Source organism: Pogoniulus pusillus, chromosome 17, assembly GCF_015220805.1.
Source record: "Pogoniulus pusillus isolate bPogPus1 chromosome 17, bPogPus1.pri, whole genome shotgun sequence".
In the NCBI taxonomy this organism is placed as follows: Eukaryota; Metazoa; Chordata; class Aves; order Piciformes; family Lybiidae; genus Pogoniulus; species Pogoniulus pusillus.
In genome coordinates this window covers 17,275,359-17,294,922 of record NC_087280.1, presented here as the reverse complement: position 1 = coordinate 17,294,922, position 19,564 = coordinate 17,275,359, and the positions used below count along the sequence as shown (strand labels likewise).

At 49.3% G+C, this 19,564-nt stretch overlaps 1 protein-coding gene across 2 annotated transcripts in view; it reads right to left on the bottom strand.

Moving 5' to 3' along the window:
* The window catches only part of IGDCC3 (immunoglobulin superfamily DCC subclass member 3), a 121,459-nt gene that overhangs the window by 91,741 nt on the left and 10,154 nt on the right, over nt 1-19,564 (bottom strand). For both annotated transcript variants that reach the window (XM_064157958.1, XM_064157957.1), the window contains exon 2: nt 14,491-14,796. In XM_064157958.1, coding sequence (XP_064014028.1) covers nt 14,491-14,653 — 163 coding nt within the window. In that variant the 5' untranslated portion in view covers nt 14,654-14,796. The remainder of the gene's footprint in view (nt 1-14,490; nt 14,797-19,564) is intronic.

Genomic DNA, 19,564 nt, shown 5'->3' with positions numbered 1-19,564 from the left:
GGCCCTTCTGACGATGCTGCACGGCCGGACCATCTCCTGGCCACCTTGCCACGTTGTGACCAGACCAAGCATGGTCCTGGCCTAAGGATGAACTTGTTGCCATGGCAGGAGCCAAAGCACGCGTTGTGCTGCTGGCACGGCAGCGAGCGGCAGCACGGAGCGCCGGCTGCTCCTCCACAACAGCTTTTTGTTGTTCTTTCTCACCGAGGCGGCCCCGCCACAATGCGCCCATCCTCTCACCACGCTGGAGCAGCCTGGCAACATCCAGCTGGCCCTAAAGCACAGGCAGCACCGTGGCCGAGGGCCCAACACAGCATTTCTCTGCTGCAGAGCACATCCCCGTGGCATATGGCAAACCCTCCCGCTGCAAAGCCAGGGCATCAGGAGATGCCAAAGCTATGAGGCATGAGCTCTGGCCAGAGAAGAGGACCAAGTGAGGGGAAATAGCATCACTCCTAAAGGAGGCTGTCTCCAGCTACAGCATTTCCTCACTGCCGCTGGGATGTTTATCACAGGACAGCCTCAGTTCAGCTCCCAGTTAGTGCCTTTCAGAACTCCCTTACAGCTTTGATTACCCTTGCTAAAACAAGTATCTCTCACTCACACCAATTAACAGCAGGCTCAGAAGAGGTTGGTACCCCTCACCGCAGCAGATTTTAACAAGGGAAAATACAAAGGTAGACTTAAAACTAAAAGCAATGCTCCTTCCTGAGCAGCGGTTTCAGTGCTTTGGAGATTACAAGGCAGCCCTGCTCTGTGTGTCAGCAAGCCTTTCCAAAATAATGAGCCTGCTTCCGTCCCAAGCAGCTCCTGTTGCACTGGAGAAATGAGCAGAAAGGTATTATGGGCTCACACTCACCAGATGGATGTCCTGCTTTGTTCTCCGCTTACAGAAACCCCTACACATACAGTTTGGATTATCTTCATTGTAATTCTAATCACCACCTCTCTGCCAGGGAGGGAGGGAGGGAGGGAGGAAGAGAGGGATCTTTGCCTCGGTTAGGAGAGCTAATTAAAAGTTGTGAGTCATCCAGACTTCTCTGCACATTGCCAGTGCTTTTGGAAGATCAGGTAATCTCTCATTCTTGGGGGAACCTAGTTAGTAAAAGAAAAATTAAGCAGGCTCCTCTTGGGCAGAGAGTGAACAAATCCTGCTGTCCCCGTGAGACGCAGCAGTCTGAATCACAGAGGGACTTCAAAGGGATGCAAACCACGCTGCAGAACACAACTTTTGGACGTGTTCCCCCCGCACAGAAACACCAGCACCTGCTGTGCACCTATACCCACGCTGGATTCTAAACCTCATTGCCTTTAGAGGCTTCTGCATATAAAAATATGCTGCAGGGACCTCCATCTTCCCCTAAAATAACTTCTGGCTGTTTCTCGGGTGGTTGGATACAAGCTCAAACGCCTCAGACCCATGGCCCTCATCAAAATCGACAGCCAGCAGGGATGCGAGGTCCGCACAACTCAACCTCGACTGACACAGAGCAGTCAGTGCCAAGGAGCATGCCCAGAGGGAAGTGGTCTCCCCAAACCCCCTGTGGTGGGAACGAGCTGCCTGTGCTGGTAACAAGCTCTGACAGCTTCAAGCGGGGTCAGGGCCCCCTGCAGCACCTCAGCACAGGCAGTCTGTAGGCAACGGGGTCCCAAACCCAAAGGGACTGGGAGGAGTTCAGGAGTACCAAATCCTGTCTCTCATTCCTGGAGATGTAGGGGCATTGAGAGTTTCCCAAAGTCAGACAGGACAGCAGCAGCAGAGACAGGCTTCAGCATACAGGATAAGGCATACAGCACCATGCTGCTTTGGTCAAAGTGGTCGAATCTGGGTCCTTAATGTAGCTCCCAGGCTCTCTATTGAGGATATTGACCATTCCCTGCCCTTTAGGGATGCTGGTGGCCTGCAAAGCTTGGGGTGTTGTGATGGTATAGAGCACCCACAGGTGTCCCAAGGGACAAGGAAGCTGTTTTCTTTGGCTGCCATAAACCCCAAAGACTATTTCCATTATCATCTTTCAAACGGCCAGTCCAGTATCCAAAGACTTTTTCTTCTCTCTCACCTTGCTTTTTTATAACAGAGTTTGAACTGACCCCTTTGGGCCCCTGCCTCTCCTCTCCCCCTGAGCATTAGGATCACTAATGAAAGACACAGTCAGGACTTTCCCTCCCTCCCCTTTTTACACATTGCCGTGGGAAACCATGGTGAGCTGGACGTGGCTGCTGCTCCAAGCAAACAAAGTGCCTCAGCAAGCATCTTCACCTCAGAGCTGCCACACTGGGGACCAAAGGGACACAGCCACATTGTTTGGTCATTCTGGGAAATGTCACTGTAGAGCTCAGGATGAAAGCAAACCCCTGGACTGAGGTTGACGATCCCACTGCCCTGTGGGGAAGATGCTGAGCTGCAGGGAATAAAAGTGGAACTGGGCAAACCACACCAAGGAGCAAGGGGAAACAGGGGACTAACGCTTCACTCTGACTGTTCTGGAGATCCTCAGTGCTGTAAATCTGTTTGGATTCAAATGCATTTACCTTTGCTTCATGGAAATCCCACTGGCCTTAGAGTAGGTAAAAGGATGCTCCAGTCAATATTCCTACCTTTCTGCCCTAAGAAATCCAACCAAAAATAGAGATGATGTGTTTCTATTGTCAAAATTATTTTCAAATTGACTGGAATGATATAGCCTGAGGTCCTGGGCATTTGCAACCTGCTTATCTCAAATACACATTAGTTCTGACTTTGGTTTCGTTGTGTGTGAAGATCTGGGCAAGCTGAATTAGGTTTCTTCAATGGTCAGTGCAGCCATGAACCCATCGTACACAACCTTGGCTCTTCCTTATCCCTCCAGCTGCATTTGTGACACTCCTTGATGAGAGTTAGCTATCCTCCTTCCCTCTTTGATACCTTCTCCAAATGAGCACTCCTCTGCAGTCCCAGCAAAGCAGGGCAATCCCTGCATAGGTGAACCATGCCTTGAGATGAGAATGGGCATCATCCTGCCCACACTGATGGGGAGGGAACACAACACACTGCGCTCAAAAGCCACCAGCCAATTTGCCGTGCTATGCTCCAAGATTAGCAACACGATTAAAGAACTAAGCTCCTGGTCAAAAACATCTCACAGGGATCAACCATGATTCGATGCTGCATTTTTGCTATCCCTGCCCTTCCCGAGCACAACAGGCAGGAAACTGTTTGGATTTTCTTCAGTGAATGAGCACCGAAGGATCAATCAAATGCAGCGGAGCACAATGCTGCAGCTGAAGTACGCACACAGAGCCTCTTCTTCTACTGCAACACAGCCGCATTTGCACACCAGCAGCCTAAAACTATCTCTTTTGTACACCCAAATTGATCCTCGCTCTTAATTAGTGCTCTCAGTTGCAGGAAAATTTCATTTGTTTCTTCTAAGTGTGGCCTGATCCATTGTCCCTCTCCCGTGACCTGTGAAAACGAGTCATTGAGCTCAGTGACAGTGGTAAGTGCGAAATGCAGCATCAAAGGGACATAATGGGGGCCTCTTAGGGCTGACAAAAAAACACCATTAATCAAGGCATGCTCAAGAGGTGCCAACTTACTGAGGCATGCGAGTGGTGCTGGTCCCAAGTGCAGGCTGGCTGGATGCAGAGGGATGTGTGGGTGCATGAGAACTCACTGCCTCAGAACAGCTATCCCAACATCACTGCTCCCAAGGCTGATGTGTTCTGTGTGTCCTGAGGATCTACCCACCGGCTTCCCCAAAGACGTTATGGAGCCGCGTTTTTCCAGGCAGAGACCAAGCCTGTCTCTTGGCACTGCTTTAGCCGCATCCATAGCCCCTGCCCTATCAGCAGCGACGTGTGAGAGACAACACCAGATCAGGAAAGAGAAGTCAGCCTCTCCATCTGTGTTTCCAGAGCTAACACAAGAGGTCTTCAGGTTCCCAGATCCAAACACATGACATCATAAAGCCAGCAGCACTGACACCCTTGTGCGACCCCAGCACCGCACTAAGGGTGAAGGCACAAACTGCGCTGACACCAGAGCCATGTGGAAGCTGCAGCAAAATCCCTCAGGGAATTACCCCCAGGTACCTGCACAGGTACGAAATCAGAGCAGCCCTGCAGCTGAAAGAGGAGGGGACCAATTTTAGCCGGTGGGAGCAAAAAGAGAGTTTTAACATCACAAAGCCGAGAGGTAAACCTCTTGTGCACAGCTCAAACCTCTGCAGCAACCTCCTCTCCTGTAACTCCATGTCATTAAACAGAACAACTCGGACTCAACAAATCCAAATGACTTTCACTTTCAAGATCCTGCATTCAGAAGACCACAATGGGGAACAATAAGGTAGAGAAAAAGCTAAGGATCTTGACGCTGCATTCAGAAGGCCATCTGGTCTGGCCGGCACAGCCAGCGCTGGGAACGGGCAGCGTAGTGGGTTGAGATTTAATCTGAGCCACTTATTGAGTGACCTCAGGCGAATCGTTTGACCTCCTTTTGCCTCAGTCAACCCAACTGTAAAATTGGGTTTAAAGCAAGAACCTCTCTGAAAACCATATGCTGTGCCTAGGAGGAGTGGGACCAGACTCCCTTCTCAGCAACAGGACTGCAATGGTGGGTAGAGCCAAAACTGAGGCAGTGCATGAAATGGGGATCCAGCATCCCTTGGTGTCAGGGAGCTCCAGCCAATAGCTCTTCCAGATCTCATCTTGCTAGTCCTGGGAAACCAGCTTTGGCCCCATAACGGGGGATTTGTCAGGTCTGCCCTTGGTTCTATCACTACTGCATCCAAAATGTTCCAAACATTCCAGGCAGGGTCCTCAGATCCCAGCCTCACAGCAGGAAGGCTACTGTGGGCAGAGATCAGCACAGAAGACGAAAAAAACCAGGGATCTTCCTCTACAGCTTCTGTGTCCTTTTATTTATCTCCATATTTTGCTGTTTTCAGTATCTGTGGGCTACAACCATGATCAGAGCTTTGTGGGAAATGCCACAATGCTTTCCTTTCACTCACTGGTTATTCACTAGATCAAGACCATTGACTGCTCTGGTCAAATGCCCCTGAAATTGATTCCTGCTCACAGCTGTACCAATGAGCAGAAGCAGAAAAATAGCTCCTCTCTCACCTGGGTGGGCACTGTGTACTCTTTGCCTCTTGGTAGGCTTACAGGGAAGGGACAGTACAGATGAAACACCATCCCCAGCTAAGATGGGTCCCCAAGAATCATAAAATAGCAACCTGATCCTCCACAAGGTGCTCACAGTTGTCTACATTTAGCCCACATCTGGGGCTAAACTCTAGCAGCTGCTCTATAACCTCATGACCCAGCCAGAAAGGGATCAGAAATAACAAAAAAGATCTGTGAGTTGAAATGAAAATGGATTTAATGAAACAACCAAACTGATCCCAATGCCAATATAAAGCATGTAAAGTCATACTCAGCCCAGCAAACATACAGCACTCACAGTAATCGGGAAGGCAGTTCTCAAGAGCAGGAGAGAGAAGAGGAGCAGGATCAGCAACAAACTCCCCTCTCCTCAGTAAACTCCCTCTTTATACTGAGCATGATGTTTCTGGTCTGGGATACACCTGTGGCAAACTCAGATCAGCTGCCCTTGTTGACTCCAAACTGCTAACGACCTGCAGTCCACAGCTGGCCTGAGATTCTGCCCCAGCTAAAGGGATTGACAGTATTGACAGCTGACCCACTCCTGGTTCAAAGAGGGGAAACTGATGCATGGCTGTTACTGGCCACGTCTTGGCCAGCTGGGGCTCTTGAAGGGCAGAATGAGAGCAAAACTGATATATAACCATCACACTATCGTCACTCCACTGGAAAAACAACTGTATTACTAGTGGCACTACAAATCATTAAGCTGAGAGAAGACTAAGAAGGTAAAGAGCTGCTCTAGGTGACAGCACTGAAGAGAGCCCAGGTTGCTGGCTGCAAGCAGATGACTAAAGTGGCAGAGACCTGACCCCCTGAATAAAACAACAGAGGTGGATGGTCCCACACTTCAAGAAGAAAGCAGCAGGCAGAGGGGCAAGCACTGCAAAAGCACATGAGGCTAGGCACTGAGCTGTCTCCACAGAGCTTCCCACACAGGTACTAGCAGAGCATCACCTCGTGTGAGAAAAGCAGGCAGAGGACTGGGGAGCAGCCTCTCGCTGCAGGTGCAGGCTGCGGAGATGTCAGAACTTCCTCAGCTGTGCTCCAAGAGTTAATTGAGACAAATAACTCAACAGTGCTACCATTAATGAAATTCTTCAGATATATTTCCCTTGAGCTTTCTAGAAATGACTAAGTGACATTACTGCCTGCAGTGCAAACCCCTATATGAGAGAGAACATTGCCAGAGCTGGGGTTGGCGCATCCACGTTGGAAGCCCTGCGCAGAACTGCAAGATGATATTTAAATAACTATCACACTGCTACAAAATGAGCAGCCAAAAGAAATATGGTCTTATAATGTGCTCAAGTCTCAGGATGAATCCTGGCTGCTACAGGCAGACACTGAAATGCAGTGGGTGGAAAGTGACAAATTCTTTTAATCCTGCAAATCTACTAAAATTCCCAGTCAGATCTTGCTGATCTCCTCCCCTTCACCCCCCTCAATGACTCCTATATTTGCACACTTGTTTTGCAGCATACAGGGCCAAATACTGCAATAGTACAGATGTGAGAGGCAGCATCACATGAGCCAGCATGTCCTAGAGGCAGCCAAAAGAGCTGATGGAGGGAAATAACCCACTCGCCCATCACAGCCATCCCCTGGAAACCTTTCACAGTTTATTTTTGCTTCACTTAATTTCTGTCTCCTTCCCAGTTTGTTTTGCTCCGAGCTTACCAAGAGCAATCAGCATTCAAAGCACAGCCAATAAAGAAATACAGAAACACAGAATCCCCAGCATGGCAGGGGGTTGGAAGGGACCTCTGGAGATCATCCAGTCCAACCCCCTCCTAAAGCAAGGTCACCCACAGCACCTTGCCCAGGATCTATGGTTTGGAATCTCTTCAGAGAAGGAGACTCCACAACCTCTCTGGGCAGCCTGCTCCACAGCTCCAGCACTCTCACAGGAAAGAAGCTTCTCTTTAATTTTTTCTTAAGAAACATCACTGGCATCAGGACTGAGTCCTTCAGCATTTGAGAAGAAAGGGCATTAAGCACAAGCAGAGCTGCAACTGGAGGGGGAAAGAATGACCTTATTTGTGATAGAGGAAACTTGGCATGCAACCTCAGGGGTTAAAGCACAATAAAGTGCAAGCAACCATTAGCTGAAAGTTCCTGGGAGTGCCATGACCAGCATCTCCTGAGCTGCAAACTGACAGGAGAGCAGCTGCTTTAAAAGCATATACCTTCACCTCCTGTCTGTTTCACACCACAGAACCGTGTCATCACAAAAGTATCCTGCTTCCAGCTGCACAACCAGCTTCACTTGACCTAAGCACAGGCTACAGGTAGGGCTCTGCTGACAGCACGGATAATGTACAAGAGAGAAAAAAAAACCAACAGCAGACCCATGTGTTTAAGGTTTGCCTTGGTGTTTTGAGCCGAGACTCACAATCTGCATCCAAACAGTGGCACTGCCCAGGAAATACCTTGGTGACAACTTCGGTGCCACCTTATTTAAACCTTAATTTAAAATGCTAACTTCATAATGAGTGGAACAAAACTGTGTAAAAACATTTCCCACTCTAATCCTGGTTTGATCCCCCCCAGTATGGCCTTCTTTTGTAATTACATCCCTTTGTGATCTCACTCTAATGCCTTGTATTGTGACCCATAAAATAATCAGCCCCTTTTGTCTCTCCTTAATCCTTTTAGACTTCCTTCTTGTCTCTACACTCTTATAAATGCTGCCATTATTTGGGCTCAGCAGCTCTTCCCACCACCCCAGAGCCTGGAAAAGGGGCTGCAGGTTAAACCCTGAATATATTCTGTGCAGAGGAGCTGAAATGATGGGAAGATCTTTGCTGCTTTAAAAAAACCCGCAATTCCCAACCTCCTGGCAGCCTGGCAGGAATGCAAATGCACCAGATCTCTTCTCTTTTTATGTTTGGCAGATGACCTTGAGACCCTTGGCCTGAAGGTTGTTTTTGAGGAGAGGATGCTTGGCCGCAGGCTGGGTGAGAAGAGCTGCTGCTGGGATCAGTGAAGAGACCAGACCTGACATCTGTCTTGCCTGGACTATCTGTCCTGCCTTTCTGCTGGCAGAGTAAGTGCTGTAGATGGCCAGACACGGTGGCATGGAAGAGTGGGATTCAGGGCAGGTTGCAGAAGGAAGGGGTTATGGAAGCAGAGGAGGGTACAGAGATGTGTGCTGATCTGCTCGGCTACAGAACAGTCCCCCTGCAGCAAGACACAATGAAGAAAGCATCTTTACAAGCCCAGATCTCTCCAGAGCCATTCTCAGGTCCCACAGTACTTCAAACAGTGGGCAGGTCCATTTCACCCAACTTCAAGAAGCCTTTTTGGCCTTAAGTTGCACAATTGACTTTCTTTCCTTCTTTCCTTTTGTTGTTGTTTTTTTTTTTCCTAGCACCAGATCAAACAGGGAAAATTGCTGCTCTCAGGTTGGATGCATGCAGAGCCTGAGCCAATACCCAGTTTGATGGTGATTTCCAATTAGTGGTAACTGCTTGTTATTGAGTGATATAATCAATGGGCCTTACTCCACCAGCCAGGCTGTGATTTATGGTGATGTGGAGTCAGCTCCATCAAATTACAACAACGGCAAAAAGGGCTGGAAATGCCACAAGACAAGATGATCACAGTCAAATAAGGCCAAGTTAAGCAGAGGGTGATGATAAGGAGAAAGCTCACTTCCAGAGGAGTGGACTCTAGCCATGACTGTTGCTCAGAGTGTATCTCCATCCTGAGACACCAAAGGCATTCAAGATCTTCAATATCTTTATTGACAATCTGGACCAGGGGATTGAGTGCAGCTTTAGTAAGTTTACAGATGACACCAAGCTAGGAGCAGGGGTCCATCTGTTGGAGGGTAGGAGAGCCCTACAGAGGGACCCAGTCATGCTGGATGGGTGGGCAGAGGCCAATGGGATGAGATTTAACAAGTGCAGGATTTTACACTTTGGCCACAACAACCCCAAGCAGTGCTACAGGCTGGGGACAGAGGGGCTGAGTGCAGCCAGGCAGAGAGGGACCTGGGGGTACTGGTAGATAGTAGCTGAACATGAGCCAGCAGAGTCAACGGCATCCTGGCCTGGACCAGGAACAGTGTGGCCAGCAGGACAAGGGAGGTTATTCTGCCCCTGTACTCAGCACTGCTCAGGCCACACCTTGAGTGCTGTGTCCAGTTCTGGGCTCCTCAATTCAAGAGAGATGTTGAGATACTAAAATGTGTCCAGAGGAGGGTGACGAAGCTGGTGAAGGGCCTGGAGCCTGTGAGGAGAGGCTGAGGGAGCTGGGGGTGTGCAGCCTGCAGAAGAGGAGGCTCAGGGCAGAGCTCATTGCTGTCTACAGCTACCTGAAGGGAGGTTGTAGCCAGGTGGGGTTGGTCTCTTCTCCCAGGTGGGTATAGGCTGGATGTTAGGAGGAAGTTGTTGGCAGAGAGAGTGATTGGCATTGGAATGGGCTGCCCAGGGAGGTGGTGGAGTCACCGTCCTTGGAGGTGTTGAAGAAAAGACTGGCTGAGGCACTTAGTGCCATGGTCTAGTTGACTGAACAGGGCTGGATGCTAGGTTGGCCTGGATGATCTTGGAGGTCTCTTCCAACCTGGCTGATTCTATGATTCATCAGGTTCTGTCATGTACAAGGGAAGCAGCTCCTCCAAGAGAGCTGCAAAGACACAGACAGCACCTCCTGAGAACACTCTGCCTACAAAACTGCTTTTAATTAAGGCAGCTCAGAGTCATGCGAAATTATGAAACTGCCATTAGGAGAAGGGCAAAAGAAAAAGAAGAGAGGTCTGTATTCAATAACCTGATCAGATTATGAAAACATGTTGCATTCCACAACCTTCTAAGCTAATACACCAGGGTCTGAACAGACACAGGAACGGCAACCGAATACATTCCGACCGATGGGCTCGGCAGAGGGTGGAAAGGACAAGGGCCTCCACCCAACTCAGTCATGTGCAGGCTCCTTGCACACTTGGACTGGCTCAAAAAGAAGGTTACACTACAACAACACGGTCAGTGTGTGTAGCATCTGAGCTGCCCTTCCACAGACCAGGCAAAGTCCACTTCCCTCCACCAAGTACCTGCGGTTAACAACCATAGAAAAGAATCACAGAACTGTTTAGGCTGGGAAAGACCTTTCAGATCGAGTCCAGCTGCTGACCCAGCACTGCCAGGTTCACCACTAAACCACACCACTCAGCATCACATCTACACGGCTTTGAAATCCCTCCAGAGATATGGACTCTACCACTGATCTGGGGAGCCTGTTCCGGGGCTTGACAAGCCTTTGGGGGATGAGACTGTTCCTCATGTCCTACCTAAACTTCCCTTGGTGCAACTTCCTTGGGAAAAGGGGACCAACACCCACCTGTCTCCAACATCCTTTTGAGGAGTTACAAAGAGCCAGAAGGTCTCTCTTTAGCCTCCTATTCTTCAGGTTGAACAACCCCAGGTCCCTCAGATGCTCCTCACAAGATTTTGCCCCTTGCCAGCTTCCTTGCCCTTCTGTGGACCCACTCCAGCACCTGGATGTCCTTCTTGTAGTGAGGGGCCCAAACTGAGCACAGTATTTGAGGTGTGGCCTCACCTGCGCTGAGTACATGGGGGGCAATCACCTCTGTAGTTCTGCTAGTCACACTATTCCTGATGCAGGCCAGGATGCTGTTAGCCTTCTTAGCCACCCAGGCACACACTGGCTCATGCTTAGCCAGCTGTCAATCACCACCCTCACATCCTTCTCTGATGGCCACTTTCCAGACACTCTGCCTCAAGCCTGAAGCTTTCATAGGATTATTGTGACCCAAGTTCTGGGCCTGACACTTGCCTCTGTTCAATCTCACACCATCTTTCAGCCTGTCCAGTCCCTCTGTAGAGCCTTCCTAGTCTCCAGCAGATCAACACTGCCACCCAACTTGGTGTCATCTGCAAAGGGACTGAGTGTGCTTTCAATCCCCTCATCCAGAGCACTGATAAAGATATGCAAGAGAACAAAATGATGAAGAGAACATAGAGAAATTCCCCTGAATTTTAGGTAAACACATTTAATGAGTCAATTTTTAGGAGGAAGGTTTTAAGGAGTCCCCACTCCACAGGGAAACCGAACGCACCTCGAGGCCATCCGGGCCGCACGCGCGGCGGCTGAGAGAGGCTGATCCTTCCAGTTGGATTTTACTCAGCGCCAAGTGTTGGAGTAAATTCAAAACATAAAAATATGATATCCAGCCCACATTTCCTGAATGCAAATATGTACATTCCTCCCAGCCAAGAAGATTATATTCCGAGCACTAGTACAAAGCCAGGGTCTGTAACGGTGATACGAGACTAACAGCCTGCCTTTGAAGACAGCGAAAAGTGCAGCAGAGCTCTCAAGGGGCTCCGGTCTGTCAGATCCCTTTTATTCCTCAGTAGCATGGCCTTGATCAACTTTCAAGATTTTTGTTTGTGAAAGGTTTTTATTTCTCCTTTGCTTTTGTGTTCAGATGTCAGGCTCAGAGGGAAGAAGAGATCAGCGTTGGGATGAGGTTTTACCCACCGGCAGTATTTACTCAGCTCCGAAGAGGTCTGCTTAGTGCTTGGTTTTTTTTCCCTCCCAGGCAGCTAGCACCCATTTCGTCACTGTGATGGTCCTGTCATCTCTAAAATGGGGATAATTACCTCCTCCTTTGTTTGCCTTGCTTGCAGTGACTTGGGGCAAGGAAAATCACAATTACTTGCCTGTAACCACCTTAAGACATGCGGGCTTGAAGGTTCAAGTGTTACTCACTCTTAGGAGATTTCATCTAAGTTTAAGCCTAGTCCTAAGCGCAAGTGCATGCTCCTGCGGTTCAGGCACAAAGCAGCTTGCTCCAAGTAGCAGGGCACACAACATCCCATTTTATTCCCCTTATTTGCAGACACCTGTGGCATCAAGCTGGCTTCTCTCAGAGCTCACAAGGAACTAAGCCTGGAGTCAGAATAGAGTTCAGTTTACACCTAGTCCTAAGTGCAAGTGCATGTTCCTGCAGTTCAGGCACAAGGCGGCTTGCTCCAAGTAGCAGGGCACACAACATCCCATTTTATTCCCCTTATTTGCAGACACCTGTGGCATCAAGCTGGCTTCTCTCAGCGCTCACAAGGAACTAAGCCTGGAGTCAGAATAGAGTTCAGTTTACACCTAGTCCTAAGTGCAAGTGCATGTTCCTGCAGTTCAGGCACAAGGCGGCTTGCTCCAAGTAGCAGGGCACACAACATCCCATTATATTCCCCTTATTTGCAGACACCTGTGGCATCAAGCTGGCTTCTCTCAGCGCTCACAAGGAACCAAGCCTGAATAGAGCCCAGAGCTTTTTCAACACAATCCCTTTTTCGTTTTGATTCACACAAAACTAGGGCTACCAAAGGAGACTGCCATGCAGGGACACCCAGCACATCACATCCATACTGATGAAGGGGCAGAGATAACAGTGTTTGTTAACAACCTGCTATCCCAAAGGCAGTTCCTCCAGCTCTTACGGCTCCTGTTTACAGGTCAAAGAAGTTTGATACAGTGCTTGTGCCTCAGCCAGCTCCCAGCTCATAAATGCCAGAGCTGTTCACCAAAAGTGCTCCAAGGTTTAGCACCACAAGACTGACAAGTTTGAGATCCAGCTGCTACTCTGGCACAGACCCAAAGCCCTTGGCTCCTGGACAATGTCACTTCTTACACTACTGAAAAGCTAGGTTTGCAGATGGCCACTTCATGCACTCAGGAATTGTTATACACAAGGGCTGGAGTGTTCCCTTGGTGGGCTGCCAGCCGGCCCTGGTGCTGCAGGGAGCGGGTGGCAGCGCTCAGAAAGGCCCTCCCAGTTTGGGGAGTGCAGGCAGGGGACCTCAGCCCCGTACTTTGTCACAGACTTTTCCTGCTTTGCAACAGTTTGCAATTTACAAACGCAACAGAAGCAGCAGTAAGTGGCTTACACAGAAAGAAGAGTAGTAGCCGCCTCCCAGACGAGAATCCTTCAGTAGAACTTATCTATGAAACCAGCATTTGGCCAGGTCTCAGAACTATGCTCAACACCTGTCCTCACATGTGTGTATAAATTACACCCAGCAGTGACCTTTGAATGCAAACAAATATCAGCAGCTGCACCCCTGGAGCCCACAGGGGTGAGAAAAGCCGGTCACCAGCACAATAGGGACAGAACCCACCATCATAACTTAGCTTTGCCATCAGTCCAGGACAAATACAAACCAACATCCAGAGCCAGTAAGGGGCAACCTAGCAGCCTGTGTGGTGGAAATCTTAAAACTCATAGTATGCCTTTGGTCAGGGAAGATTTTTAAGATCATGAGGTCCAACCATTAACCCAGAACCGCCAGGTCACCACTAAACCATGTCCCCCAGCACCACATTACATAGCTTTTAAATCTCTCCAGGGACAGCGACTCCACTGCTTCCCTGGGAAGCCTGTTTCAGGGCTTAAGTACCCTCTGGGAGAAGAAACTGCTCCTAATATCCAAGCTAAACCTCCCTTGATACAGATTGAGCTGTTTCCTCTTTATTCCCTGGAAGAAGACACTGACCTCTACCTGGTTCCAGCCTCCTTTCAGGGAGTTGTAGAGAGCCAGAAGGTCTCCCCTCACCTTTCTCTTTGCTAAGCTGAACAACCCCAGTTCCCTCAGCTGCTCCTCAGAAGACTTGTGCTCTAGGAGACCCCACAAGACCAACTGCTTTGGCCATGGTGATATAGTAGACTAAGCTGGGTACTGTGCAGGGCTGGAGTCACAGCCTGCCCTGTAATTCTTCCTCCCCCACTTTTAAATTTCATTCCCTTCTGACATTTTCATCTCTCTTCTCCTCGAGGCTCCCCCAGCAGACAATCTGTCTGGTGTTGTTAGCCTTGCCCCCAAAGGCACTGCCACGCTGGGTAGTAAATAAGACCTTGCTGCCTCCACACTGCCTGCCTTAAATAACAAAACGAAGGAAACCATGACCTTCAGAAGGTCTTTGTCTATGGTTTGGAAAGCACTGCCTGCCAACAGAGCCCAGCCACGCTGCACGGCAAAGGAGCTTCCAAACCCACTGCAGAAGATACACAAATCACAGACTTCTTCGCCGCACGACTTTAATGCAACTTACCCCCCCCCACCGCAGGCAATTTATTGCTAGAAGGTGGCTTTTAGCTTCCCCCGGCCCCGAAAGGCTGATTAGCTCTGGACAGCTAAGAGGTTTAGATGCCAGCCAGGTGCCCACACTAGCTCCAGGTTCTTTTTTCTCTTCCCTCGCTTTTATCCTCCCTCCCCAAACACCCAGCACTCACCACGCTACCCTCCCGCTTCCCAACCAAGCCAGAGCTCCTTGTGGGACCGCCCCAGGAGGCGTGGGTGGCACAATGACCATACTTACTCGCTGCCTGAATCTTGGCCTTGCGGCTCACGACCAGCCCGTAGTGGTTCTGCGCCACGCAGTCGTACTCGCCTTCGTCTGAGGAGCCGTCTGCCCGCAGCCTCTGGAAGCGGGAGACGTAGAGCGAGCCGTTGGCCAACATAAAGGCGTTCTCGCTGTCCATGAGCGTCACTCCATTCTTCCGCCACGTGATGGTGATGGGCTGGATGCCCTCCACCTGGCAGTAGAGGATCAAAGGTTGCTCCTGCACAGCTATGTCATCGCTAGGCTCCACAACAAACGCCAGCTCGGAGGAATGGCCAAAATCTAAATGGAAGAGAGGACAGAGTCAGACATGTGTCCACCTGAAGCAGAAAGAGGATCACAGAATAGTCTGGGCTGGAAGGAACCTCCAAAGGTCATCCAGTCCAGTCCTCACTGCAGTAAGCAGGAGCATCCTCAACTAGATCAGGTTGTCCAGAGCCTTTGAGTTAGAGTGGGCTGCAACAGGACTGCAGGGTGCAAGTGCTTTGGAGAAACAGAAGACCCTTGGGCATGGGTTGACTTCCAAGGCTTTGTGACCAGGTTCCAAAACACAAACACAGCTGTAGACCTTCAAAGTTTCCTCCAGTGATGGGGATGGGCACGCAATACCCCCACAGTGGCTTGCCAAATCCTGGCTCCACTTCATACCCCCTTGCAGATTGCCTCTTCACATCCCTTTGCAGGGGTGTGGCATCACTTCCTTCACATCAGCTATTGCCACCCCAGGAGCAGAAGTTTACACCAGTTCAAGAAAACCACTCCCCTCTCCATGTTCCACTCCTCTTCCCCAAGCTGCACTCCTCTCTGCCATCTTCTACTCCTTTCCACCATCTTCCACCTCTCTCCCCCCGTGTTCTACTCTTTCCCATCTTCCACTTCTCTCCCCCATCTTCCACCCCACTCCTTCATGTTCCCCTCCCTCATAAGCAGGCAGGGAGGGGGTTGTGATGTGCCCCAGACCCCTTGGCAGCACAGCCGGCGGAGGTGAAGACAGGGATCGGCAGCTCCCGATCCAGACCATATTGTCACCGGCGTCTCCGCGACACTTCCCTGCTTGGCAGAGCAGGAGGCTGTTTGCCTCTCGTGCCTAACACGGCGCCCTTCTGGGGCTCTGCTCTCTCTCACGCTATAACAGGCAAAGGATGGTGCTACTCAGCCCTTAATGAAGAGCAAGTTAAGCACTGAAATACAAATGCTCAGTGTTCTGGCTCAGAGACACAAAAGATTGCAACAGCAATTACACTAAGCAACATCCACCAAAGATAAGTTACTGCAGAACCTGGACCAGCAACAGCCAGACATACATCATACATCCCCCTCATACAGACACATCCTACTTTACTCCTTGGCCAACAAAATGTTTACAGGCTATGTCTTTAGCATGTTACACCTCACGTGGCCCAGCACACCTTTTTAGGGTATAATTTGCTCACGAGACTCTGCAGAAGAGGACGGAAATAGAGCTCAAAGATTAGGCCAAAGCACATTCTGACATGAAAGACAAGCAGCAAGTGAGAAACAGGAGCCAGCAGCATGCTCAGGTAGCCAAGAAGACCCACAGCATCCTAGGCATTATTTGGAACAGTGTGGTTAGCAGGACAAGGGTGGTGATTGTGCCCCTGTATTTGACATTGGGGAGGCCACAGCTCAAATATTGGGTTCAGTTTTGGGCCTCTCACTACAAGAAAGACATTGAGGTGCTGGAGCATGTCCAGAGAAGGGCAACAAAGCTGGTGAAGGGTCTAGAGAACAAGACACTACTGAGGAAACCGGGATTGTTCATCCTCGGGAACAGGAGGCTGAGGGGAGACCTCATTGCTCTCTAAAATCCCTTGAAAGGAGGTTGGAGCAAGGTGGGGGTTGGTCTTTTCTCCCTAGAATCAGGTGACAGAATGAGGGAAAATGGCCTGGAATTGTGCCAGGGGAGACTTAGATTGGATATCAGGAAGAAAATTCTTTCATTGGAGAGTGGTTAGGGACTGGAACAGGCTGCCCAGGGAGGTGGAGTCATCACCATCCCTGGAGGTGTTCAAGAAACATATGGGCATGGCTCTTGGGGATATGGTTTAATGGCCATGGTGGTGTTAGGTTGACAGTTGGACTCAGGGATCTCAGAGGTCTTTTCCAACAGAAACAATTCTATATGAGTATTTGAAGGGTGTGAAAGGCAGGGATAAAGGTGAATTATGTTTTTTGAAAGAGCAGTGGAGAAGAAGTTCCAACAGAGTAAGAAGACTACAATTTCATCTGCAAATGGGAAAGACCTTTCCAGCAGTTCTCTTGTGCAACAGCTCCTCAATAGGTGGAGGTTTCCAGCTGCTCAAACCTGCAGTAGAGCTTCTCCCCTCTTTCATGGGCTCAGGGGAAGTGACTCCAGAGCAGCTCACAGAACTGGGACGCAGAGAGGCAATCTCTCTTGACCAGAGCCACAGTAGAATCTTTGTAATGCCTCTACCTAACACAGATCCCACCAAAGATAGGATCCCACTGCTCAAGGCTCCAAACCAGAGTGGATAGCAGAACGTTAATGCAGAGCAAAAATAAAAGCGAGGAGAAGCAGCAGTTACCCTGCAGAAAAAGCAGAGGGGAAAAATCTGTCTTTTCTGCTTTGCAAACCCAGTGAGATTTTTTCCTTTCTTCCTGCAAATCCCCACTGCTTTCTACAGCAACTTAAATTGGATTACGGGGGATAAACATTGAGTGCAACCTGAGCCGAGGCAGATGGACGGAGCAGACAAAGAAGGCAGGGGTAGCGCATAGCAGGTCAAAGGTACAGCAGTCAAGGTATGAGTGTGTGCAGGGAATGGACAAACTCTACTTAGTGACAGACACCTAAAACACAGACTTTATTAACCCATTAAGTTTTAAAATGTCAGGCTAGCTCCAGCCATCTCAGTGATCTATCACTCACTGTGACTTCTTTTTTATGAGATAGCCCTGGGGTCCTCTCAAGCAAGTCAGACCACAGCCAGCACAAAACCATCAATTACTTCCCTCCCCCCCCCTTTTTTTTTTCTGTTGTGAAAATTAAGGAATTAGATGAATGTTCCACATTTTTCTGCACAGTGGCCAGAGTCTCAACAGCACCTACCATGCTGAGGCCCTGTTCCATGTGTGGGTGCTCCTGGGATTTCGGTAGGATCAGGAGCCTCATGTCCTGCACTGAGCCAAGGAGGACTTCTGATTCCAGAAAGACTGAACAAGATTTTGGGATTTAGCTTAACAAGCAATCAGAAAAAAATCCCTAATGAAATAAATGCCCTATCTCTTCCCTCCACTCTTGGAAAAAGCAGCTTATTATTAGATGTACAATAAAAAGAAGAATCAACATAATTACAGGCCCTCCCCACAATAGCTGTCATTATAACAACCATCATTAAGGCCTGTGATTGGAGATAATCATGTTTACCTCCATAAACTGTCGGTCTCATCCTAACTCCAGGCTGCACGAGCAGCAGAAGTGATGATGCTCCTAATTAGGACCAGTACCCTCAGACACAAGCTGGGGTGGGGACAGTGCTGCCTGGTCCTAAGGTTTCACAGAGTCACAGAATTAACCAGACTGGAAAAGACCTTTGAGATCATCAACTCCAACCCATCACCCAACACCTTCTAATGAACTAAATCATGGCAGTAAATGCCTCATACAGGCTCTTTTTAAACACCTTCAGGGATGGTAACTCCATCACCTCCCTAGGCAGCCCATCCCAATGCCAATCACTCTTGCTGTGAAGAACTTCTTCCTAACATCCAGCATAAATCTGCCCTGGCACAGCTTGAGGCTGTGTCCTCTTATCCTGTCACTGGGTGCCTGGTAGAAGAGACCAAGCTCTGCCTGGCTACAACCTCCCTTTAGGTTGCTGCAGAGAGCAATAAAGTCTCCCCTGAGCTTCCCCTAACCCGTGGGCTGTAGGCGAGAGCAGGACTGTGCCTCAAGGTGTGACGTGGTGCAGCTGGTTTATAACCTGCAGACACCTCAAGGTGCCCAGAAGCACCCAAATTCTTCCTCAATGGGTGCTTTTCTCACAGGATGCTTTTCTGACTTGGAAGAAATGCCACTGACACTTTCCTGGTGGCTTCAGGACCACATGATCAACCAACTGGACACATGGGGAGAAGTAAGCCCAGCACATCCGGGGAACTGGGAGATGTCAAACTCTTTTTTCATCCCAAAATGGGGTTTCCATGCAAACTCAGCCAAAAGCCTCTCTTCTCTGGAGATACTTAGGTACTGAAAGATGCAGAGAGGTATCTGCTGCCACTCAAAGTCCCCAAACCTTTCCTTGGCATCACAGACACATTAGACACCCTAATGCTACCTGCATTGTTAAAGAGATCTGAAACTGCCTTTAGAAACTGAGCTTTGGTCTTCAGGAGCCTCAGTATTCTACTCTGCAAAAACCACAGGCGTTGTCTTTCATGAGGTAGGTAAGTCACTGGTGTGACTTGATCACTGTCAAGCTGATCTGAGCATCTTCCTGCAGCTCAGCAGACCTTCATTATGCCAAAATCTCTGAGGAAGCGACCACTGGCTCTTCTCCAGACAAAGGCCACCTTGAAACCAGTCCCATTCCCTACAGCACTCAGCCTCATGGCATGATTTGAGTGCACAGAGCAAGCTTGGTGAGGACACCCTTTTCAAGTCTGTAATGCTCCTGGAAATTTTCTCAATGAAGAATGAGGCCCTGGGATGCTGCACACCATCAAAAACAGATATGAGAAAGCAGCCCATAAATAGTCCAAGCTAAGATGCACATGGTTGATGTACAGCCACTGAAGCGAAAAGGGTGCAAGACACAACAGAGAGTGGGTGCTTTACACCTTCTCATCCCCTTCTAAAGAGCCTCCTGCATTCATTTGGCTGAAACCAGAGATTATTTGCATTAAAAGTGGTTTTCAAAGACCGAGTTTCAAATAGGAATGTTTGGATGTGGCCTTCCAAGACTGGCAACTGTGCGGCTCCAGGTCTTGAAGATGGACCCTGAAGGAGGAATCCCTGGGATGCTCAGGATGAGACAAAAGGGACAGCGATACTCACAGAGGAATCTCC